The sequence below is a fragment of the Sorex fumeus genome, unplaced genomic scaffold, assembly GCF_029834395.1.
Source record: "Sorex fumeus unplaced genomic scaffold, SorFum_2.1 ptg000021l, whole genome shotgun sequence".
In the NCBI taxonomy this organism is placed as follows: domain Eukaryota; kingdom Metazoa; phylum Chordata; class Mammalia; order Eulipotyphla; family Soricidae; genus Sorex; species Sorex fumeus.
This window is the reverse complement of record NW_026606078.1, coordinates 591416-617407: the sequence shown is the minus strand read 5'-3', so window position 1 is coordinate 617407 and position 25992 is coordinate 591416. Positions and strand designations below refer to the sequence as shown.

At 43.3% G+C, this 25992-nt stretch overlaps 1 protein-coding gene across 1 annotated transcript; it reads left to right on the top strand.

Moving 5' to 3' along the window:
• Nucleotides 1–13: 13 nt before the first annotated feature.
• Nucleotides 14–25992, top strand: CUNH1orf131 (chromosome unknown C1orf131 homolog). The gene is made up of 7 exons (XM_056113639.1): nt 14–147; nt 8901–9250; nt 20751–20804; nt 21990–22085; nt 22183–22269; nt 24329–24381; nt 25344–25992. The coding sequence occupies exons 1-7, from the start codon at nt 66–68 to the stop codon at nt 25474–25476; spliced, it is 855 nt and encodes a 284-aa protein (XP_055969614.1). The 5' UTR covers nt 14–65; the 3' UTR covers nt 25477–25992.

Sequence of the window (25992 nt, the reverse complement as noted above, 5' to 3'; positions counted from 1 at the left end):
AAGTGAGGGCGCCGCTCGGCTCGCGTGGAGGCTGGCCCTGGGGCGCGGTGGTGGCCGGCCGAAGCATGGCGCAGAGTCAAGAATCGTCCATGCCTCCCGGCTCACAGACACTTCTGGACACCCTGCTCCAGAACCTTTATGACTTCGGTAAGTGCCCGGCTTCGGAGGCCATGTGGATAGCGGACCTGAGAGTCTGTTGTGCTTCCGCAACTTGGCCACTTCCGCTTTCAGCTTGCTCTAGCCACGCGCTGGGTTCCCAAGATCACCCTTCTCCCCACTGGCCCCAGAATGTGAGGACAAACCCACTGGCTTGTCGGAAATCTACGGAGGGGTGGTGCACACTGGACGATGGGCTTTGCTTTTCCGGGACCTTTGACCAGCACCCACACCTTTCCCCCACGCCTGACCCCGCACCTCACTGCACCTTGGTGCGTTGGTGCTACCTTGTCACTTTAGGGGTTTCATCAGGTTGCCCGTTAGCAAGAACTTTAGAGGATGTTTTCACAAAGTTTTTCACAAGTTCACTCCCTAAATTGGCCGGATTATGCTCTTTTTGCTTTATGTCATTTGATAAAAGGAAACTTTAAAAACTTAATAAAGGGGCTGGAGCAATAGCACAGAGGGTAGGGCGTTTGCCTTGAATGCGGGCGACCGGGGTTCGATTCCCAGCATCCCATCTGGTCCCCCGAGCACCGCCAGGAGTGATTTCTGAGTGCAAAGCCAGGATGAGAGCCCCTGAGCATCGCTGGATGTGACCCCCCCCCCAAAAAAAAAACTCAATAAAGATTGGCATTACAGCAGTTATGCAGAACTTGTCCCAGAAAAGGTTAAGTGCATCTTGTTGATGCACCAAAGATAATCATGAGGGAGGCATCCGTTCCTAGAAGGACCAAATGTGTTATCTTAAATCTGTACTATTATGTTGCGAGAATGAATAAACTCTTTTGAAATCAATTTCAAATTGATTTCAAACATCTGAAATCAATTTCAGAGTTTTTGCTCGAACTTCTGAGTTCAGTTAAACAGTAAAAATAATAGCGAAAAAGTATTTGATGATTTACTATACACTTCGTGCTTTGTATGTATTTATTCGCTTAATTTTCTCAACAAACCTGTGAAATAGTCGTTGATCCCAGTGTTTAAAATGTTGGCACAAACTCTAAACTTAAAAGCTTGATGTTCACTGAGTTTCTGTTTGTACTGTTTGGAGTCCAGTCTCCATACTAAATTCTACCACTTGTATTGACTTGAACTGTGGACAGAGCTTTTTGCTCTTGGAAATACTGATGGAGAGAGAAGACATAATCTCTGGCATTGAGAAGTGTGCACTCTAGAGGAAAAGACTTTTACAGAAATACTAAATGTAATTTGTCAACATGGATTGAAAATTATACTCGACCTCGAGGGCATGGACTGGGTCCATTCATTTTTATATTCCCAGTGTTGAAGCAGAGGTTCCCAAATAAATTGTCCTACTGATGTCAGTGGGCCCCACGGGTGACTTATGTGAAGTGGGGAGGAGAAAGACAATCACTTTCTCCCCACCCGCCTCTGCCACCCGGGACCCTGGGTAGGCTAGGACTGGTAAAGTCTGCAGTGAGCACCTGCTGGGCACGGGCCTAAGCCCCACCAGCCCCACAAGGTGGCCGTCAAGCCACACCTGAAGTCCGCTTGATCTTCTCGGCACGGGAGTTAATCCCCGCCACCCGATTGCTCGGGGAGCCACGGACTCAAGCTGGGGCGAGAATTTGCTCTTCGCAGGAAAGGAGAGACCAGTCCCAAGCCTTACCCGAGGTTTCTGGGGTTCTTGTCTCGCTCGCAGAAAAGAATTTCAGGAGTAGACGAGCAGTGAAGTAACAGGTTTTATTTGGAGGCTTTTGGAGAGGGAGAGAAAGGGATAAGCAGATAAGCGGGGGAATGGAGAGTAAGAGAGAGAGAGAGAGTAACGCGTCCAAAGGGAACACGGGCTTCTCCGAGGGTGGAGAGAGCCCCAACTGGGCTCTTGAGCTGGCTCTTATAGATCCTTCCGACTCAGAATGTTCTGGAATCTCTTTGGGGCTGGGTCGCTGGAGTCAACCGGATTGAAAGCAGGTTCGAGAATCATCTGACTTGGAATATCCTGGAATCTCCTTGGGGCTGGGTCGCTGGAGTCAACCGGATTGAAAGCAGGTTCTCGGAAAGGATGAATTTCATGGGGAGCAGGCCCATATCTTCAGGGTGTGGGGATGGTCTTATCAAGTCTTTATTCTCTGTCTCCACAGGGTGGGTCGGTCCTAGAATTCTTCTTCTATGAGACTTTGTTTCATTGCAGAGAGCCTTTCCCTATCTACCTGCCTACATCACTACTGCCCCCCACCCCCTGTTTAAAAAAAAAAAAATCAAGTTGTGCTCTTCTGGAAATCTGCTTTAAGGGAACAAACAAAAAGTACTCCCCAGTTATACCCAGCTGCCCCCCACCCCCACCTCACCAACTACAGTATTTCCAGCATTCTGCATCACACTCCCACTTTGGGAAACACTGTTTAGTTAACTTAAGTCTATTAACACATGTTAAGTTTAGTGTTATTAACACATGTGTTAATAGACTAAGCAAGTAGAAGCAAACCTAAGTGACAGTTGAACTTGAAACATTTGTATAATACGTGAGTAAAGAGACCTAGCATTTTTTGTAAAAAAAATTTTTATTGAATCATTGTGAGATACAAAGCTTTCATATTGGAGTTTCAGTCATATAGTGATCGAATACCCATCCCTTGACCAGTGCACATCTTCCACAACCAATGTCCCTAGTATCCTCCCCACCTCCTGCCCCCGCGCCTGGCTGTCCTCGCCGGAGCCCCTTGGAGGGGGGCAGGTTGAGTTTCCCTCCCTGCCCCGAGCAAAGCCCCGGCAGCCGAAGACCTCCAGAACCAGCCACAACCATGCTGAGACCACTCTCCACACGCATGAAGGTACCGGCAGAGGAACAAAGGCATGCGGGTCCCGGGGCTGAGATCTCCAAGCCTGCTTGGATCGGGGCTGAGCATCCTACACCCAGATCCTCCATCTTCCAGTAGGCAAGGGTCACACCCACCAACTGACCCCCGGCTCTGTAATTCCATCAACGGCCAAGACCCAGAGACTATAAAACCCAGATCCTAGCCGCATCTGCGGCCATGTGATATCTTATTATCTCATTCTTACTTTGACAACCTGGCAGGCTACCGAATGTAACCTGCCCACACGGCAGAGTCTGGCAAACTCCCCGTGGTGTACCCAATATGCCAAATACCAGTAACAATGATGGGTCTCATTCTCCTAACCCTGAAAGAGCCTTGAATATGGCACTTTTTAAAATCTCAGGGCTAGGGTGAAGGAGACGTTACTGGTGCCTGCTCGAGGCAATCGATGAACAACAGGATGATTGTGATCGTTTTTATTATGAATGGGCATTGCATCTTGTCAAATGCTTCTCCTGCATATACTGATATGATTATATGGTTTTTATTTTTTCTTATATTGATATAGTGTATTATGTTGACTTACTTGTGTGTTATACCATATTGCATTCCAAGGATGGGTCCCACACTAAGTGGTATATGATCTTTTTGATGAATTTTTGGATTCAGTCTGCTAATATTTTGTTGAGGATCTTTGCATCTATGTTCATCAGGTATATTAGTCAGTAATTTTTTTTTTGGTGCTGTTTCTGTCAGCTTTTGGTATCAGGCTAATGTTTGCCTCATAGAAACTGTTTAGGAGGCATAGGATAACATTGGTTTGTCCTTTCTCCCTTGCCACAGAGAGCTTAGGTTTATAGGGTTGTACCTATCACAGTGCTCCCAAGTCACTCCCATTCCTGTGTTTATCTGTAAACTCTTCTCTGTGCTCTCTCAAACAACTGGTCTGTCACCTTTTCCCCCTAATCAGACTGTTAACTTGGAAGGTCAGATCCATCTAAGGACACTTGTATTCATGAATGAAATACTGCCTTTCTCCTCTCCTTATGTCTTTTGCATAGTTTATTTTAAAGCAGTGTCCTTTTTTGTATATAGACACAGAAAGACAGTTAATATTATGCGTTTTGACTCCAAATTATATTCACTCCCGGGCATCTGCTATCTCAACTTAAGCCTCAGTTGCCCTTAGTTCCTCGCACCCGAAAAACAGGGTCCTGACAAGGGACTGAATGGACCCAGGCAAGCTGTGAGCTACCCTCACAGCTTGGGTAGCTCAAACTGTGAAGTGGGCCAGGCCAAAGCGCCACAATACTTAACTATAAGTTTAAGAGCATGGTCATGGACAAATGCTATCATGGTCCAAAAGTAACAACGAGATTAAGACCCTGCTACTGTTAGGAAGTCTTGGAATGCCTTCAAGAACGTTGAAGAAATAACTAAAAGGACAAAGAACCTCTAGCTACGAGCACATCTCTTTGATTCCACTGTTCTTCCTGCATTAACATGCCTCAGAGACCTGGACCCTCCGAAAACAGGATGAGAACGCTATTCGGGTCTCTCAAAGAGGAATTGAAGAGCTATGCTTGGAATATCACGATTCACTCAAATGAGAGATAGAATCCGGAGTTCTGATCTTCGTCAGCGCTCAAGAATCAGGGACGCTGCCTCATTTGCCAAGACATCAAAAATCAGATGGGCTGGACACGTAATGAGGTTTACAGACAACGGCTGGACTAGAGCCGTTACTGATTGGATTCCACGGGACATCAAAAGATCACGTGGACGCCCACCTACAAGATGGTCAGACTTCTTCGTCAATACCCTGAATGATCGGTTTGAGGCTCTGCATGTTCCTAGAACGAACAGATACCATTGGGCTACGCTAGCACGCAACCGGGATGAATGGAGACGTTACTGGCACCTGCTCGAGTAAATCGATGAATAACTGGGATTAAGTGATTAAGTGATTACTGTTAGGAAGAACTAATCTGACTTGAGCACGGTAGTCTGAGATCTATACTGAGATGGCCCCAGGAGAGTAATCCTATAAGCTTAATATATCTCTTACTATGTCCATACTGTAGCACTGTCCTCCCTTTTTCATCAGTTTCCTCCAGCGGGCACCAGTAAAGTCTCCATTGTGAGACTTGTTACTGTTTTTAGCATATTGAATACGCCACAGGGAGCTTGCCAGGCTCTTTCCTGTGGGCAGGATATTCAGTAGCTTGCCGGGCTCTCAGAGAGGGATGGAGGAATTGAAGCCAGGTCAGCCATGTGCAAGGCAAATGCCCTAACCACTGTTTTATCGCTCCAGCCCTAGAAATTTTAGTTATTAAGAATATTATGAATGTTTATGTTTGTTGGACAAGGAGAGGAGAAACACCCATACTATTCTGCTCTTGGGTGGGTTGCCCTGCTAGATAAGAATCTGTCCTAGAGGAAGCTCCCCCCCCCCCCCCCCCCCCAGGGAAGGACTTTACCTCTGTTGGTTGTGACCACACCTATGTGTAATCCACAACCCCTTATACTTTGGGATTTAACTAGGCTGTGAGAGGGGGCTGAGAGAGCGAGAAGGAGAATGAAGTGGGATCCAGAAGGAGAATGAGGCAGTAGGGGGAGGCAAAAGCAGGAAGGAGAAGTATGAAGGAGAGGGACCTACCAGGAGGATGAGGGGGATCAGCAGAGGCAGAAGCCAAAGGAGGATCAGAGGAGAATGGAGATGAGATTGGAATAAACTGCAATTGACACCAACCAGCCTGGCCCTCGTTCCCTCCTTCGTACTTCCTTCACCAGAGGCCAACCCCCCCCCCCAATCCCCCAAGGGAAGCAGCGAGGCACTACCTAATTCCTGCAAGAGATAAAGAGCTGCAGCCTTTTGAAATTTATTTTTTGATTACACAGGGAGGGTTTCTGTTTATTTAATTTTTTTAAGTAGGAGTACTGCTATTTATTCAGCCACTGATTAGCTGATTGAATTATGCATGAACTCCACCTTACTTTTTTTTTTTCATTTTTTATAATCTTATTTATTGAATCACCATGAGAGCAGTTACAAACCTTTCGGGTTTAAGTTTTCGTCATACAATGAAACATCCGTACCTTCATCAGTGCCCTTTCTCCACCCCCAACAACCCCAGTATACCCCCATCCCACACCCTCCCCCTGCCTGTGGGGCAGATGGTTTCCACATTACTCTCTCTCTATTTTGATCACATTCAAGATTTTGACACCAGACCCACCATTATTATTTGGGATTTTACCCCAACACTCAGATCTGCTGAAAAGGCAAGAGTAGATAATTTGTTTTCTATTGCTGGTTATGAATAACATATGAGAGCGCGTGGATGCAGGAGTGGCCGCGCGATTTTGAAATTCCGAAAATTTAACACTTAAATCTGGAGGGATTTCTGCCAAAACCTGCTGGGTTCCGAGATTTGCTCCTGAGTCTCTGGGTTTATGGCCGTTAAGCAGCTTGATCAGGAGCCAGAGAGGCCGTTCGTGGGCGATGACTTGGGGTCTCGTTCGAGTGGAGAGGACAGGACCAGCTCCACCCCCATCCCGTGAGGCCCAAGATGTCACTGCGGGCTCAAACCTGACTGTCCAATGGCCTGTAGAGGATGATGGCCACCAAGCCGCCAGCAGGAAGCAGGTGGAGGGACAACACCCTTTCCTCCCCAGGGATGGCCCAGCGACAGTAACCTACTGCATGGTCCGGATGCTTTTCTGCCAATAGCCACTGGGTTTCGAGATTTGTTTCTGAGTCGCTGGGATCATGGCCGTTAAGCAGCTTGATCAGGAGCCAGAGAGGCCATTTGTGGGCAATGACTTGGGGTCTCGTTGGGACGGGGAGGACAGGACCGACTCCACCCCCATCCCGTGAGGCCCAATATGTCTCGTCACTGCGGGCCCAAGCCTGACTGTCCAATGGCCTCTGGAGAATGGTGGCCACTGAGCCACCAAGGGGGAGCAGGTGGAGAGACACCACCCTTACCCCCTGGGGTGACCTGGCAACAGTAACCTACTGTGAGGTCCGGACACATTTCTGCCAAAAGCTGCTCGGTTTCAAGATTTGTTTCAGAGTCTCTGGGATCATGGCCATTAAGCAGCTTAATCAGGAGCCAGAGAAGCCGTTCATGGGCGATGACTTGGGGTCTCGGGGTGGGGAGGACAGGACCGGCTTTACCCCCATCTGTGAGGCCCTGCGTGTCTCGTCACTGCGGGTCCAAACCTGACTGTCCAGTGGCCTCTGGAGGAGCCACTGGGCCACCAGGGGGAACAGGCCACGGCACAAAACCTATTCCCACCTGGGTTGGCCCAGTGCCAGTAACCTACTGCAGGGACCGGACGCATTTCTGTGAAAAACCGCTGGGTTTCGAGAATTGTTTTTCGAGTCTCTGGGATTATGACCATTAAGCAGTTCAATCAGGAACCAGAGATGCATGCCTCCAATTATATAGCTGAGCCGGAGGTGGTTTGTGGGTGTGTTTCCCACATACCTAACTTTTGGCCGTTTACTTTCTTGCTAAACTTTGCCCCACGTTTTTCGGGGTCTGGCCAAAGGCACAGCAGCATTTTGGGGGTATCTGGAAGTCTGAAGGCGCCATCAGGCTGCTGATGGACTCGCCTCCCAGGTACAGATTGACCTGCTGGCGGCACCATACCCCCAAGTTTATTTAATGTTTTGAAAGAAATTGGCAATAGCTCTTCTTTAAAATTTTGAAAGAACTCACTAAGGAACCCAGTGGGTTTTGTTTTGGGGGAAACTTTTGATTATCACTTCATTTTCCTTATTAGTATTCTGTTCAGATGTTCTATGTCAATGGCTCAGCCTTGAGATGTTTCAGGAGTCCAGGAATTTATCCATTTTTTTTCTAAATTCTCTCCTTTTGTAGCATAAAGATTTTCAAAGTAATCCCTGATGATCCTTTGAATTTCTGTGATATCTATTGTATCTGTGACATCACCCCCTTCATTTCTAATTCAGTTCTTTCTCTTTATTTATAAATCTTTCCCATGGTTTGTTGATCTTATTTATTTACCTATGTTGGAAGAAACAGCTCTTGTTTTCATTAATCTTTTGGATTCAAATTCTTTAATTTCTGCTCTAAGTCTTATTCCTTCCTTCCTTCCCTGCTTTGAACTCATTTTGTTTGTCATTTTCCAGTCTCTTAAGTTGTGCAGTTAGATATAGGGGGCCCATTCTTGTGAATGCTTGCATAACTTTGAACTTTCTTTTAAAACCCATTATGCTGTGTCCCGCAAGTTCTGGTAACTCATGTCCTATTTCGTACTTGTTTCCAGGAATTTTTTTCCTCTTTGACCCATTGGTTCAGTAGTGAACTGTCTAATTTCCAGGTGTTTGAGTTATTTCTTCACTTCTGTATGTGATTAGCTTATTTATCAGTGCATCTTGATACCTAGCATTCTTAATAACCTCAGATGACAGTTTAGAGTTTAGTAGGTGAACAGGAGATAGAAAATTAAGTAGAAAATACAGGCCTTTGAGTTATCTAGTTGTCATAACTTCATCTTATTTCACAGCTGCAAGGAAATAGTAAAACTATAAAACCTAGCTAGGATCCTAGAAAGTGTTTTAAAGAAACATTGGCTGCAACAATGGACATTTTTAGTGTAAAGCATGAACTTACTGGAATTTCTTGGGCCTGTTGCTTTGTTGGTACTTTATTTAAGACCATGGTGAGGATTAAAGTACTAGCTCGTAGAAATTACAGACATAGAGTTACTTTGAAAGGGATGACCTTTTTAAAAAATTTTTATAAATTGTGCACATACAGTTATATTGATAAAAAATGTAAATTTATATGTTTCTGGGTATTTATATCTGTGGCATATAAACAGCTACGTTCAAATCATTTTAATATTGGTAACTTATTTGATATCACCAAAATATTGTCTGTTGCTAAGAGTATTTATTTTTCCTTTTTGTGTTTGAACAAATAGGGGAGATGGAAGATGAAGCAGAACAGAAAAGATTGAGAAAGAAAAGAGAAAACAAAAAGAAAGATATAGGGACTTCAGCAACCTTGGCAGCAGAGGCCAGCCCACCACAGGAATGTCTTGTCAAAGGCCAGAGGAAGAGCGCTTCCAGCTTCTTTCAGGAACTCAGAGAAGAGGTGCAATGTGCTTCTGCTGAAGGAAAATCAAGTGATTTTCCTTCAGGACTCAAAGGCTCTTGTGTTCTAGGATCCTGTTCCTCCAGGAAGAACAAAGGGGAACAAGTAGAAGTGGTAGAATTTCACAGCAGAAATAAGAAAAGAAAACAGAAGCTAGATCAAGATGAGAACACCAAGGTAATTGCTGACTGTATATGTGTGTGAAGTCCCTGACACTCTGGCATTTGATGCATGTCAACAGTGTACCAGTGTCTTTACAGCAAAACAGATACTGTAAATTGGCAAAGGGGAGAAGCTCATGGGCCAAAGTCTAGAGCAGTGTTTCCTAAAGTTGAGGATACCATTCCTCCCTTCCCTGCAAGGGAGCACTGAAATAATCCAGACATAGCCTCTGTATAAAGGGAGGGTGCTTTCTGTTTGTTTACTTAAAGATGGTAGCTCTCCAGGGGTACACCAAGTAATTTTTGATCTGCAAAGGGGGTATTTAGACCAATTCAGTTTGGGGGCCTCTCTGGGTTAAAGCTTGTTTCTCAACCCTTTTCCAACTCGACCTTCTTGTGATCTTGATTCCTTCCTGTGGCCCTCTGTGTCCTACCACTTAGTCTCCTGGTCTTACACTGTGCTCCTTCACCCTTCCCCCATTCGTGCAGTTTTCACCTGTGCCCACCCCCCCTCTGGAATTTCATGATGGACCATAAAATTCCTGGTTGAGAAACTGTTCTAGAGGGAGTGAAGGGCAAGCAGGCAAGTATCTCCTCTAAGGGAGGGAGTTGCACTGGAAGGGATTTGTTTCCCCAGCCATGATTTATGGTAAAATTTTTGAGATGTTTCTGACCTTTTAAGGACACTCACTCCAGTCAACCCTGGATGTCCATGGTTTTTATTTGAAGTGGGGGCGTTTTTCATGCTGGTCAAAGACCGGCCTTATATATTCAAGCTGTAGACCAGTGTTTCTCAACCATTTTCCAATTGTGGCCCCCATCTTACTATTTTTCCTTCGTATATACTCCCTACCCTGTCATACTTGCTGACTTGCCCCCAATTTTGTGTTATGGTTCCCATTTACAGAATTTTTATCTGTGGGTCCCTTAGAATATTCTGGGACCTGCAGGGGAGCATGTGCCCCCTTTTGAGAAACGTTATTCTAGACCTTTAGAGAAAAAGCAGATCACACACACACACATAGTATAAGCTCTCTGGGCAAAGTCAATAAAGCATGTCTCAACCCCTCAATATGCAAGATAATTGTTTTTATTTGTTTTGGTGGTGCTCAGGGTCCACTCTGGGCTCTGTGCCGGTATTCTGTCCAGGTGGTACCAATTCCAGGGATGGAACCCAGATCTACTGCATGCAAAGCATGTGCTCCAGCCCTTTAGCTCTCTCTTCAGCCTGCAAAGTCATTATTTTGTGTATGTGTGTGGTGGAACTCGGGCTCTCCTGGTTGAGGGGGTGAAAGGTCACCTCCATGGTGGGGATCATGTTGTGCAGGGCGCTGAATATGGGTTTCCTGCTGGCAGAGAATCTGTTCCAGGCCTTCTGTAATTAATTTACTACAGTAGAACCAGTCAGATTGGCATCTTTGACCTCTTCGAGACAGAGGGGCTGGAGAGAAGTACAGTAGGTGGAGTGCTTGCCTTGCATGTGGCTGGCCCAGGTTTTATCCCTGGCAACTCTTATGGTCCCCCTACTACTGCCAGCAGTAATTCCTGCGTGTAGTGCTAGGAGTAGTCTCTGAGCATTGCCAGATGTAGCCCCCAAACAAAAAACCAGAACAGAAAGAATGAGGCAAACAGACTTTGTGGCCTGTTCAGGATACACACTAGCCTCCAAAGCTTTGAACATTTATTGAAGACAGATTCTGCTTCCCACACCCTGGTTCCTTGACTTTAGACATACTAACCATTTTTTTCTACTAACAGGTACATTGAGAGCAAAGGCTGGGGCAGTTACATAGCTATTACTAGGGTGATACACAGTAAGCACCTTCACTGTCACTGTCCTCCCATTGTTCATCATTTGCTCGAGCGGGCCCAGTAACATTGTGAGACTTGTTACTGTGTTTGGCATATCGAATACATCACGGGTAGCTTGCTAGGCTTTGCCGAGCGGGCAAAATACTCTCTGTAGCTTGCTGGGCTCTCCGAGAGGGGCTGAGGAATCGAACTCGGGTCAGTCATGTCAGACTCATGCAAGGCAAACGCCCTACACCTTAAAGTATAGTATTTAAGTCTTGGTTGTTGGGGCGGTTTTGATTTGATTCCCCCCCCCCCCCCCAAGAATGATCTCTGAGTGCAGATCCAGGAATAAGCCCTGATCCCTGATGGGTGTGGTCCCTCCAAAACAAACAAATCAACAAATAGAGTCCTCGTAATTTCCTATTCTGTTCTTGTCTTGGAGCACATTTGCTGCCCCCATTATATAGTAAAATAGAATCAAGGGACTATCGCAGAAACCTTAGGGTTATCATTAAGGGGAAAGTTTCCCAAATCCCTTGAGCTATCTCCCAGTTCCACAAAAGTTTATCACACAGAATTGGTAAGTTCTTAGGAGCCAGCCAGTGTAATTTTCCATATTTCACTACAGATTCCATAATCATTGCAGATTTTATGTCAAAATTTTTGCCAAAAAAGTGGGGCATAATCATTATATGAAAGGGTTTTTTTTTAAAAAAAAAATTCTGGTATTTTTGTTTGGGGGTTATAACCAGCTACACTCAGGATGACTCTTGGCCCTGCTTAGGGGTTCTGTGGTGCTGGGGATCAAACCCAGATCTACTGTGTGCAAGACATGCCTTAACTATATATATGCTGTCTTTCTCACCTCTGTATTTCTGTATTTAAAAACAAGGTGTTATATTTAATACAGTGGCAGTGACTATGCTGTGAACTATGATTCTTGGGAATGTACAGACTTTGATAACCCAGGCCTGCTGAATTAAACATTTCCTGCCCATAAACCTTCTGTTTGATAGTGCTCAGAGAAAATCAAATCAACAAATACTTCTGCTCATTAAGTAGTTTGGTTTTATTGAGCAGTCGTATCTTTTAGACTGAATTTGCAAATCTGACTCAAATTTACTCAGGAGAGAGGTATGGTTACTGATCCAGACTTTACTCGAGCATGGGGTGGGGGTTCAGAGAGATAGTTCTAGGGTTAGGGTTCTTGCCTTGCATGCCGTGGACCCTGGTTTAGTGGTCAGCACAGCTTATGGCTCACCAGCCATAAGGAGTAGCCCTTGAGCGCCTCTGAATATGGGCCCAAACCCTTAAAAAAACAACCAAAAAAAGCCCAACTTTTTTTTAATAAGAATATAATACTTTTTTTGGTCAAATTTATTGCTAAATCCACTTGTTCATATCTGCTAGCATATTCCATATCTATAAACTCTTATCTATTATAAAAGGGTTCCTTACACTTCAGTACAGAAATTGATTTGCTTTTTATTTTTTATTTTATTATATTTTATTTTAATTTTTGGTTTTGGGGCCACACCTAAACGTCAGGGCCTGTTCTAGCCCCCATGCTCAGGAGTGACAGCTGGTGGTGCTCAGGCATCATTATCTTGTGTTGGGGACTCAGACACAGGAGCCAAAGCCAGAATATAGCACATAGGATGCTTACCTTCCATGCGGCTGACACAGGTTCAATCCTTGGCTTCCCACAGGTTCAATCCTAGGTTCCCTGAGCACTGCCAGAACTAATTCCTGAGTATAGAACTAGGAGGAAACCCTGAGCACAGATGTGTGTGGGCTCCTCCCCCCACTCCCATCCTCTCCCTGCCAGAAAAATCAAACTAGGATTGGCAGAATGCAAGACAAACATTTTAACCTTTGTAGTATCTGGCCCATTTTTCACAGTTATAAGGTCAGAAATTCAGAGATGTTGTCTGAGCCATATTCCTTCCTAAAAGGTGTAATGTTATTGGAGTGCCAGTAGAGGACGATCAAACAAGAGACAAGATCCAGAGAAGGAGCCTTATTGGCAGCATGCCACAGGTTGGAACATGGTCCTTAAAGCAGCCACCTTTCCTGCACAGTCGTTAGACGGGTTTGTTAAAATTGCATACATAATTTATTAAACATTCAAACTTCATTAAGACATGTGCAGTGTGCTAATTTTACTAGGAGTTTCCTCCAACTGAGACAAGATTGCTGCTACAGCTTAGCAGCAAGGTCCAGTTCACACTTGAATAGATATAACACCAAAACACAATACATTTCAGTGCTAAAAAGGGTTTAAGAGAGGAAAGAACAGGGGAAAAAAGGTGAACTGCAGACTGGTGGAATCCAGAACAGTGAATTCCTGAAGTACTTGTCTACCAGTTTGCTGTTCTTAATTTCTTTGGGCCTGTTTCAAAGGGAGAATCCTTTCTCACTTTTCCTGGCTTCTGGTGACTGTTGTGCCCAGACTAAGAAATGTATTCCCTTGCCCACTGGAAAGGGAATTCTGAGAACCCTCAAGCTGACTAAACTGGGAAGCCTACAGTTCTGTGTCACAATATGCCCCACTATATTGTACAAATAATAGTATTTTCTGAGTATGCCATGATTTGTTATAGGATTGGAAAGCACTGCTTTTATAGTTCTGTATTTGGAGAATTTACTTAAAAATTTGGGACTGGAGCAATAGCACAGCAGGTAGGGCGTTTGCCTTGCACGCAGCCGACCCGGGTTTGATTCCTCCGCCCTCTTGGAGAGCCCAGCAAGCTACCGAGAGTATCTCGCCCACATGGCAGAGCCTGGTGAGCTCCCTGTGGCGTATTCGATATGCCAAAAACAGTAACAAGTCTCACAATTTGTTGTGAGACGTTACTGGTTACTCAGACGTTACTCAAGCAAATCGATGAACAAGGGGAGGACAGTGCTACAGACAAAATTGGTATGGCCCTTTCTTATTTCTTCAAATATCTCAGCTTCCTCTTATATGCTCTCGTGTTACTCTTTCTAAAGTGTGTGAAAACCCCTTACTGCTCAGAGCTGTGTAAACTCCTTTGCTCAGGAATTACACATGAAAGGATACTTGCAGGCTCTCCGTGCAGCTCTCATTTGCCACCCACGTTTGGTGCTCTCGAACTGCTTCCCCACCCCAGACAGCTGTAGCCTTGGACAGATGAAGGAAGAACGAGGGCCAAGCTGGTTGCTGATTAGTTGCCATTTATTCATTCTCTCGTCTCTCCCAGCTCTCTCTAACCCTCTAACTGCTCTCCAACACTCTCCAACTCCTTCCATCTCCTCTAACTCTCTCCTGCAGCCTTCTGTCCTCTTCTGTCTCAGTGTCTCACTCGCAACCTTTTTCAATCTTTCTTGTCCCTCTCACAACCATCTATCTCCCTGTCTCTCTCTCAGCGGCTCTTTTTCTTATCCCTCTCACCACGCCTCCCCACTGGAAGCGTAGTCAAAATGTTCTTCAGTGTTCTGGACCACCTGCAGCCCATGAGGGCAAAACAGCCCTTAAGGTGTGTTTCTCCTCTCCTTAGGCCTGCAACTTGATTAACATCTTTAATTCTCCTTCCTAATATTTACCATTCTGTATGGACACAGTAATAGACACTTTTAGGCTTGTAGGGTAACTCTCCTGGGGACATCTCACCACAGACTCAGACTACAGTGCTCAGGCCAGATCAATCTCTCCTAACCCCAGTGGGGTCCAAATCTAATTATTGCGTTTTGGATCATGACAGAATTTGTCCATGGCATGCTCTTAACTTATAGTTAAGCATTATGGTACTTTGGCCAGGCCCATTTCAATGCCAGGATAGCTAGCTCACCACTTGCCCTTGTTCCTTCCAGTCCCTTGTCGGGACCTTGCTTTTGAGGATCTAGGAAGTAAGGCTTAAGTCCAGAGAGCAGATGTCCAGGAGGTAATATTATCTGGAGTCAATCAACTCCCAACCTACAGGCTTGTCTTTTTGGGGTTACTCCTGGCTCTGCACTCAGGAATTATCCCTGGCAGTGCTCAGGGGACAATATGGGATGCTGGGAATCGAACCCGGGTTGGCCGCGTGCAAGGCAAACACCCTACCCGCTGTGCTATTGCTCCAGCCCCCACGGGCTTGTCTTTTTAACTGTATTCCTGTATCCAAACAAAAAGCAATTGCCCTGAAATAACTAACCATGCAAAGGACAGTAAGGAGAAGAGAAAGACAATATTTACAAGGCAGCAGAGTCTGATCAGGAAAGAAGGTTAATGGACAGGTTGAGGGAGCAATCAATAAACACAAGCTCCCAGTGGCCAGGAAGGAAGGGCAAACCAATATTATCCTACAAAAGTGGAACATTTTCTTTTTAATAAAAAGACAAAAACATTAGCATTGAATGAATCTATTTCTCTAATATTAAAATACCTACAGTAGGATGTTGAATTGTGCTTTACCTTTGCTCTAGTAAGCCCTTTTCATTATAGTTGATTTTTCTCAGAAAACTCAGCTCATTCTACATTTGGACTTCCGGAAGTTAATAAAAATGTTCAGTTGTCTTTGTTCCTCTCCCCTTGCCACCTTTAAAAAATTTATTCTCAGCCAAAGAGCTCAGTAGGCTGAGCACATGCTTTGCATGCAGGGGGTCTGGGTTTGATTGCTGGCACCATGTAGTCTAAGCATTGAGCTGGGAGTAGCTCCCAAGACCTGCTGGGTGTGAACCCAAAACAAAACAAAATAAAACAAAAATTTTTCATATGAAAATATGAATGTCTGCATAAGGAGGCAGAATATAAGCATAGTAAAAACACATGTGCCCATAAAATGACTTTATAATGTTGACAGTGCAACATGTAACACAAATGAATATTAAAAGTTATTATGGCATATTTGGACATAGGAACTACAGGTAAAATGTGTATCATTTAGACAGGTTTAATCCTTGACATTTCATCTGGCATATTTTGTGAATATATTGAATACTATATACCATTTCAAACACAGGGGGCTAGAGAGAGAGTACAGTGGGTAGGGTGCTTAGCTTGCAGCCAACCCACATTTGATCATTAGTATCCCATATGGTCACCCCAAGTCCTGCCAGGCTTGATTCCCTGATCCCTAAGCATAACCAGATGTGGCTCCAAAATAAATAAGCAGCCACCCCACCACCACCACCTCTAAATAGGGCTCTAGTCAGCAACCTATTATCAAGAACATTTCTGTTTCTTCACTAACATAATCTGCCAAATGAAACAAACAAAAGTAATTATTAATCCTTCTAGTAGTTCAGATCAATCTTGCTATCAAATAAATTTGTACCAAACTTTAAAACAGAAGAACCATTAGGCATTAATCGCGTCTGTAAATTAATTATGAAGATTTTATTAGACTAGTTTGCAAATATTACAAAGATCACTTTTAGGGAAAGAAGGATAGCTCAACAGGATGAAGTGCATGCTTTGCATACAGGAGGCCAGATTGAGTCCCTGGCACATCATGGTCCCCAGAGTACCACTAGGAGTGACTTCAAGAATTGCCAAGTGTGCCCAAAAGTAAAAACACTACTTTTTATACATAGTAATCATTCCAAATATTAGATGTTGTTTAAAACTCAGTACATGCTCAGAAGCTGTATCACTGTATCACTGTATCACCGTCATCCCGTTGTTCGTCGATTTGCTCAGCAGACGCCAGTAACGTCTCTATTCCTCCCAGCCCTGAGATTCTCATCTTTCCCAAACAAAAGTAATTTGTTTACTTTCCAGGAGGCTCTTTCAGGGTCAGGAGAATGAGACCTGTTATTAAGAAGCAATATATAAGTACTTTAATCCAAGCCACGGGATCTTAAAATCCCTTCTTATAGTACAGTATCCTATTTGTCTTCTTATCATTTTAAAAATAGACTATGAGGCTACAGTTCATGAAACACGTAATGTGTGTGAAGATGAAGCCATGCTAAAGGTGAGAAATAAAAGCACTGATAAGACATACCCGTAAGGGCCAAAGACTGTATTATCACAAGACTATTTTTTTTTTTTTGAGGCAGGGTTGATCCCAAGCAGTTCTCAGGAGGTCTAGAGGAGCCTCCCGAGTGATTCATGGCCAGTAGAACCCAAGGTTCTGCTTGGTTCATGGGGGCCAAACCTAACAGTGTCTGTGTATATATATGATATGCTTTTATGAGTACATTATGATAAAGATATTATCATATTATAATATGCTCATAATAACACTCCAAATGGTCTTTTAAAAATAGGAATCAAAAGAGGGTATGGTGCCACCAGCAGGTCAATCTGTACCTGGGAGGCGAGTGCATCAGCAGCCTGATGGCGCCTTCAGACTTCCAGATACCCCCAAATTGCTGCTGTGCCTTTGGCCAGACCCCCAAAAACTTGGGGCAAAGTTTATTAAGAAAGTTAATGGCCAAAAGTTAGGTATGTGGGAGACACACCCACAAACCACATCTGGCTCAGCTATATAATTGGAGGCATGGCCTCTCTGGTTTCTGATCGAACTGCTTAACAGCCATGATCCCAGAGACTCAAACAAATCTCGAAACCCAATGGCTTTTGGCAGAAATGTGTCCAGTCCCTGCAGTAAGTTACCGGCACTGGGCCACCCCAGGTGGGAATAGGTTTCGTGCCTTTGCCCGTTCCCACTGGTCGCCCGGTGGCTGCCATCCTCCAGAGGTCACTATACAGTCAGGTTTGGGCCCACAGTGACGAGACACGTGGGGCCTCATGGGATGGGGGTGGAGCCAACTCTCTCCTCCCCATTCCAATGAGACCCTGAGGCACTGCCCACGAACAGCCTCTCTGGCTCCTGATCAAGCTGCTTAATGGCCATGATCCCAGAGACTCAGAAAAAAATCTCGAAACCCAGCAACCTTTGGCAGAAATGTGTCGCCAGGAATTCCAGGGGGGAAAGGGTGCTGTCCCTCTGCCTGCTCCTCCTAAGCGGCTTGGTAGCCACCATCCTCCAGAGGCCATGGGACAGTCAGGTTTGGGCCCTCAGTGATGAGACACATGGGGCCTCACAGGATGGGGGTAGAGCCGTTCCCTTCCTCCTCATCCCAACAAGACCCTGAGTCACCGCCCATGAAAAGCCTTTCTGGCTCCTGATCAAGCTGTTTAATGGCCATGATCCAAGAGACTCAGGAACAAATCTTGGAACCCAGCAGGTTTTGGCAGAAATCCCTCCAGATTTAATTGTTAAAATTTCAGAATTTCAAAATAGCGCAGCCACTACTGCAGCCATGCAACATATGTTATTCCTAACCAGCAATAGAAAACAAAATGTCTACTGTTGCCTTTTCAGCAGATCTCAGTGTTGGGGTAAAATCCCAAATAATAATGGTGGGTCTGGTGTCAAAATATTGAATGTAATCAAAGTAGAAGAGAGTAATGTGGAAATCATCTGCTCCACAGGTAGGGGGAGGATGTGGGATGGGGGTATACTGGGGTTTTTGGTGGTGGAGAATGGGCACTGGTGAAGGTATGGGTGTTTCATTGTATGACCGAAACTTAAACCCAAAAGCTTTGTAACTGCTATCATGGTGATTCAATAAATAAAATTATAAAAAATGAAAAAAAAATAGGAATCAAAGCATCTCATGGCCTTCCCTAAAATTCTTTGGAGTTTCCCACATATCTTTGAACCATAACCTAAAGGTCTCATTATTGAACACAATATCAGGCAAGAGCTATTCTCAACCTCTCTCCCATGTAGTTCACACCATTGTCCCCTCTGCCCTATTTCCACTAGTCCTCCAACCTCTGAAACAACACTGAAATGCTGCTCAGAGTCTCTGCCTGGATTATTTGTCCCTGCTCCCTTCAGGAAATTCCTTTAACAAGAACTGTGTCACCTCCTCCAAGACTTGCTGACCATTTTATCTAAAAGAAGTTTGTCTGTTACTCCCATAGTGCTATTCCTTTCAATTAGAACATCTTAGAGCTTCTTAAGTTATATTATCTCATTTAGGTTTAGTCTGTGTCTACCGGTTAAGTACTCCTTGAAGACAAAGGATTATATTTATTGGCTCTCCAGAGTCAGGCAAATAGTAAGAATCCAATTATTTGTGGAATAAATTTATAAGTAACCTCTTACCTACCATCTCTTCTCAAACTTTCTATAGTCACTACTTTATAAACGGGAATAGGACAGGACCAGGAAGTCTATTGGTAGGTCACAATAAGTAATGGCTAAATCAGCAGATATTGCCATTAAAAAACATTCCAGGTTGAGTCTTCAGGGGGGCTTGTAGGGTTGGAGGATAACTACATAAGCAATAAGCAATGCTCTAATACCAGTTGAAAGTTTTACAATTCAACTCAGTTTTGACACTCCTTACCCACAGATACTGTAGACCCATAGATGAAAGGTCCATTCCTGTTAAGACTGTCCTCCTCTTGAGATGCCAATTGCAAGTTCAGTTTGCTGCCTGTGCTTTTCACCAATTGGCTAGAATCACTCAGTCTCCTCCATTAGTTAGAGTAATTTGCCCAAATGGCTCACACACCTCAGGGAGCCCATTGACGTCTATATTTTGTAAATTTAATTTGTAGGTATATTGATTTCTAATTAGGATATAATTATATAATGATATCACTCAGGAACACCCAGATGGGAGAACTACAATGCATGGAGATAAAGGACATATAGCTTCCAAGTCCTAAGTGGAGTCACCATACCTAGAGCACCTCCAGGACATTCTCAAGTTTGTCAGTTGGAGGTTTCATTACATAGGCATACTTAGTGAACACATTGGCCATTGGTAACTGATCCAACCTCCATTCCCTCTCCTGTCATTGGAGGAATAGGTGATTCTTCTGGATCTCCAAAAGACACTCCATTAACATAACAAAAGCTGTTGTTCTCTTTCCTTGGAAATTCCCAGGGTTCTTGAAACTACCAGAAATAGAACAAAAAACAAATCTATATTTTATCATATAAGGCACCATGTAATACCCATGAAAACTTGTTTTAATATATAATGTAGTTTAATAACAGTATTTAGAGAATAAACCTAAATTTTGGAGCAATAGCACAGTGGGTAGGGCGTTCGCCTTACAAGCGGCCAACATGGCCAACCCGAGTTCGATTCCTCCGCCCCTCTCGGAGAGCCCGGCAAGCTACCGAGAGTATTCGATATGCCAGACACAGTAACAACAAAGTCTCCAATGGAGACGTTACTGGGCCCGCTCGAGCAAATTTTGAATAAAGTAGATAATTTTCTAGATCAGACAAGACAGCTGAATGCTATCTCACTAATACTTTTTCATTTGTCGTGTGTGTGTGTGTGTGTGTGTGTGTGTGTGTGTGTGTTGGGGGGTGGGGGTTACACCCAGGTGTGCTCAGGGCTTACTTCTGGCTCTGAGCTCAAGGAATCATATATTATGCTGTTGTGCTGTGGATCAAATTTGGGTGGTCTGCACACAAGGCAAGCATCTTACCGATTTGTACTCTCTCCAACCCCCTCAAGTTTTCTTTGGAGATAACAAGCTGATTCCATGATTGTTCAGTATAGGCTATCATTATTTAATTATATTTGATGGAGAGAGGGGGCTGATTCCATGACTTTATCTCACAGGCTCTAACTGATACTTTGGCGGAGGGTGGAGGCGGGAGAGTGTGCAGCTTGCTTGTGTTAAGCATCCGATGCAGTTTCAGAGCTTTTAAAAACATGTCTACCCTGTTGGTGATAGATAACAAAGATATGTTAACAGATATTCGTAAAAGTTATTTTATTTTTCTTTTCAGGACAAAACCAGTATTGGGAAAGATGTGGATATACAAGAATTTAACTTAGAAAAGGTATGTTTTGAAATCAATAATATTTTTGATTACAAAATTTTTTTAAAAAAGAATGTTTATATGTACAATGGTTAGAGAAATTATTAAGCAAATCACACATCTTTCACTTGATTGAATACTGTATATATGAATACTGTATATACTGTGATATATCTTAAGCCACTGTATCAATGTGGCCCAAAACCACTCTTTTAAATCACTGTACAGTGATATATATGTATATATATATACATACATACATATATGTATATACACATATATATGTACACACACATATAAATGTGTGTGTATAAAATCACAAAATGGGGCTGGAGCGATAATACAGAAGGTAGGGCATTTACCTTGCATGCGAATGACCCAGGTTCGATTCCCAGCATCCCATATGGTCCCCTGAGCACCGTCAGGAGTAATTTCTGAATGCAAAGCCAGGAGTAACCCCTGTGCATCACCGGGTGTGGCCCAAAAAGCAACAACAACAAAAGAATGTTGTATAAGAATGTATGTTGTATACACACACACACACACACACACACACACACACACACACACATTCTGTGATTATAAACTAGTTTTCTTATTTGTTTTTTAAGAAAAAATACATCTGTGTTTGAAACACCTACAGTGAATATTTTATCACTGTGACTAGGTATGTTTAGAGAGGCCTTTATGATAGCTTGTTTTAGGGAACATTCTAAAGGACTTCAGAGCTCCGTATTTAATCCTAGTTTAATTGCTGATTTATACAGAGAAGTCTTTGCTTCAGTTGTCCTCATTAAACATCAAATGCCTCCAGAGGACTGCTTAAACCGTACCATAGCAATATAATTTTTGCAATAGCACAGTGGTAGGGCGTTCGCCTTACAAGCGGCCCACATGGCCGACCCGAGTTCAATTCCTCCGCCCCTCTCGGAGAGCCCAGCAAGCTACCGAGAGTATTCAATATGCCAAACACAGTAACAACAAAGTCTCCAATGGAGACGTTACTAGGCCCGCTCGAGCAAATCGACGATCAACGGGAGGGCCTTTACCTTTACCTTTACCTTTACCTTTGTAGTCCCTTCAGGTTGTGATATATAAACTAATTCAATTTGATAGCACCTAGTATCCAGAATGCATTTTTCTGAGGAAGATACTTCTGTGGAATTTTTGGAATATACTAGTTGTGATTCTGCTTTGTATTTGTAGGCTCGTTTGGAAGTACACCGATTTGGGATCACTGGTTATGGAAAAGGAAAGGAAAGAGTTTTGGAGCAGGAACGTGCCATTATGCTGGGTGCTAAGGTGAGTTGCTTCTTAGAGTTCATGGCAAGTAAGACCAGGGGATACTGGGAAATTTTTACAAATCAAAAAATGATGAAGTAAATCCTTTTTCTTTCAGGCTCCCAAAAATAGTTATGTAAATTATAAGGTTTTGCAGGAGCAAATCAGAGAGAAAAAGGCAGCCAAGGAAGAAGAAAAGAGAACGGTAGGTTGCCTTTTTAGAACAATTTACTAAACTGATTTAGAAAGAAGGTAGCAGTTTGCAGCAATCAAATTTGCTACTGGGAAAGCAATCTAGACTATAGAGTTAGAAGATCAAATTCTCTCCAGTTTTTGTCAAATCAGCTATATTTAGTCGTACCAGTCAAGCAGTCTGGCATATTTTTCTTGAAAGTTAGCTTTGAAAATTCTGTTCAAGGCTGGAGAGATAACTCAACAAAGTGAATGCGTGGAGGAGGCCTGGGCCTCATTATCTTGTGGTCCCTTGAGCACCTTTTGGAGCAGCCCGTAAGATCTGAATCAGGAGTAGCTCTTGAGCACTACTGGGTGAGGCTCAGCAAACAAAAGGGGGAAAAAAAGAAAGAAAAAGAAAAGAACGTAGATTAGAGAAGGAAGAAAAGGGAAAAGGAAGAGAGGGACTAAGAGAGAAGGAAGTCCTATTCAGGTCATTTAAGATACTTTGATTTTTATCCTATACCAGTCATACTTTTGCATTTTATGATTTTACAAAACAGTGGTTTTCAACAGAGACTGGCCTACATCCACAAGAACAAAAGCAACCGGTGCTGGTGTGGATGTGGCGAGAAAAGGACCCTCCTTCACTGCTGGTGGGAATGCCGGCTGGTCCAACCCTTTTGGAAAACAGTATGGACAATTCTCAAAAAATTAGAATTTTATCTCCCATTTGACCCAGCAATAGCACTCCTGGGAATATATCCCAGAGAGGCAAAAAAGTATAGTCGAAGTGACATCTGCAATTGTTTGTTCATTGCAGCACTCTTTACAATAGCCAGAATCTGGAAAAAACCTGAGTGCCCGAGAACAGATGACTGGTTAAAGAAACTTTGGTACATTTACACAATGGAGTACTATGTAGCTGTTAGAAAAGATGAAGTTATGAAATTTACATACAAGTGGTACTACATGGAAAGTATCATGTTAAGCGAAATGAGTCAGAAAGAGAGGGATAGACACAGAAAGATTGCATTCATCTGGGGAACATAAAGCAACAAAATGGGAGACTAACACCCAGGAATGGCTGAGATTAGTACCAGGAATTTTGCTTCATGATTTGGAGGCCAGCCACACGTGTTAAGGGAAAGGGAAGCTCAGATAGAGAAGAGAGCACCAAATAAAGGGTGTTGTGAGGATCCTCCCAAGGTGGGAGAAGCATGCTGAAAGTAGACTATAGACCAAACATGATTGCCACTCAATGCCTCTCTTGCAAAACACAGTACCCAAAAGAAGAGAGAGAGAACAAGGGGGAATGCCCTGCCACAGAGGCAGGGTGGGCCGGGAAAGGCGGGGATGGGGGGGGAGGGATGCTGGGACCCGTGGTGGTGGAGGATGGGCGCTGGTGGAGGGATGGGTATTTGATCATTGTATAATTGAAACCCAAGCACAAAAATTTATAAGTCTATAACTGTACCTCATGGTGTTTCACTAATAAAAAAATTAAAAAATAAACTTCATCTATAAAAAAAATTTTTTAAAAGACAGTGGTTTTCAGTCTTTGTATATTCTTACACTAGTGTTAAGCAGCAACAACTTATTTTTTTGTTTTGTTACTGGTATAGACTGGCCATTGAGAATCATATAGAATACAAGGACATTGGGCTGGAGCGATAGCACAGCGGTAGGGCATCTGCCTTGCATGCGGCCAGTCCCGCCAACCCAAGTTCAATTCCTCCGCCCCTCTCAGAGAGCCCAGCAAGCTACCGAGAGTATCTCACCCACACAGCAAAGCCTGGCAAGCTACCCGTGATGTATTTGATATGCCAAACACAGTAACAACAAGTCTCACAGTGGTGACGTTACTGGGCCCGTTTGAGCAAATCGATGAACAGGAGGACAGTGCTATAGTGCTATATGATAACCACAAGGGGAATATGTATATAGTTCCTTCCTTTCACCTAAAATGGCGGAATTGACAGTTCTACTGTCAGTCTTTCATATTTCACATTTTTGAAAGGGTTTTAGAGACATCTTGCTTTTGTTTTGAAGTGTTATGTTTTACTGATACAGCTCTTAAATTCTGTATTCAGACCCAGGACACAGATATTTTCAAGAAAAAGAAGAGGAAAGGGCAGGAAGACAGGTGAGTGATATCATTAGATTCTAGGATAGAAATACCTGATAAGCCTATTGATTAGTTCTACAATTAACACCTGAATTTATGTGGATGTTAGAGTCCTTCAGTATCTCTTGTGTACTCTCATCAAGCCCTTTAAGAGGAAGATACTGTTTAGTAAATTGTCCAAGATCAAGAAACTGCTCCACAATTAGAAATCTCCAGTCTCCCATTTTCAAAGACCATGCATTTCAAGTCATAAGTAGAAGGATGAGATAGATATTTCCAACAAAAAAATTATGATTTCTGCTACCAGAACCTGTTAATACCCATAGCACTATCTGGGTCGGAATCACAGACTTACATAGTATTGATAAATGACTTAAGGTTAGAGCACTGTGATTTGAGTAAGAGAACACTGATTTTGTTGTTTTTATAACTGCTTCTTAGCTTTTGTTCAAGTACCTTTTTCAAAAGGTTAGTGTTTGAAAAATGTATTCCTTCTGTCACGTGGTTATTTTTTTTGGCAGGTCATTTTTGTTGTCATAGGTGTCTGAAGTGTTGATAACATATCCAGAACAGTGAGGGTGTCCTGCCCTCAAGGAGTGAGGGAAATACAGTAACAAGCAGTCAGATAAGCAAGGGGATAGTAGGTACCTGGCAAGCTTCATGAAGGATAGAATTATTGTGAGAGAATATGGTGGAGAAGGTATTGTGGTGGGCTATGATATCATTTCAAGAGGGTAACATCTGAATTGAGAACTGAAAACAGAAGAAGAAGGTACAATAAGAAATATCTGGTAGCAGAAAAAAGGCCATTGCAAAGGCCCTGGGCAGGAAGGCAGACGGCATGATTCTGGACCCACAGGAAGGCTAGTGGTGGGCAGTGGGGAGGGAATGGGTGTCTGGGATTGGCCTGGAGTCTGGTTCAGTCTGTAAGCCCTTCTTTACAGCATTGACTGAAATCTCTTTATCTTCTTTAAATATAGGAAATCCAAAAAGAAGAAATCAGCTCCTAGTATTTTGTCAAGTATTGGACAGGTTGGAAAATTCAAAAATGGAACATTGATTCTAAGTCAAGTTGACATCAAGAAAATTAATTCTTCTAGAGTGGCAAAATAAAGTACTTTATACAATGAAGAGTAGAATGGGAAGACTGTATAAAAACTTAGACCCTCTGCAAGGTTCCACAATTCTTCTTTTATATTTCATAAACTCGTCTCCATTTTAGAAAAAAAATGTCAAATGGAAGAAAACTTTCTGGTTACTAAAATGTTTTGTGGTAACTATGTTGAGTCAGCTTCAGTGTGAATAGAAAGGAACCTGTTAAAAAGAATGTTTAATTAACTGCTCCAAGGCTCACTCAAGTTTCACTTTCATTGGTGTTTGCTTGTAATAAGATTTCCATCATTATGTTAATAACTTTAAATTGTCTGTTTATTGCCTTAAAAATAATCTAATAATACAGTATCAAGAAAGAACTAAGGATATAATAATTTTTCAGTTTCATATTATAAGTAGTTTAATTTTCTAGACTACCAGTTGTATGGGCTGGAGCGATAGCACAGCGGGTAGGGCATTTGCCTTGCACGCAGCCAACATGGCCGACCCGAGTTCGATTTCTCCGCCCCTCTCAGA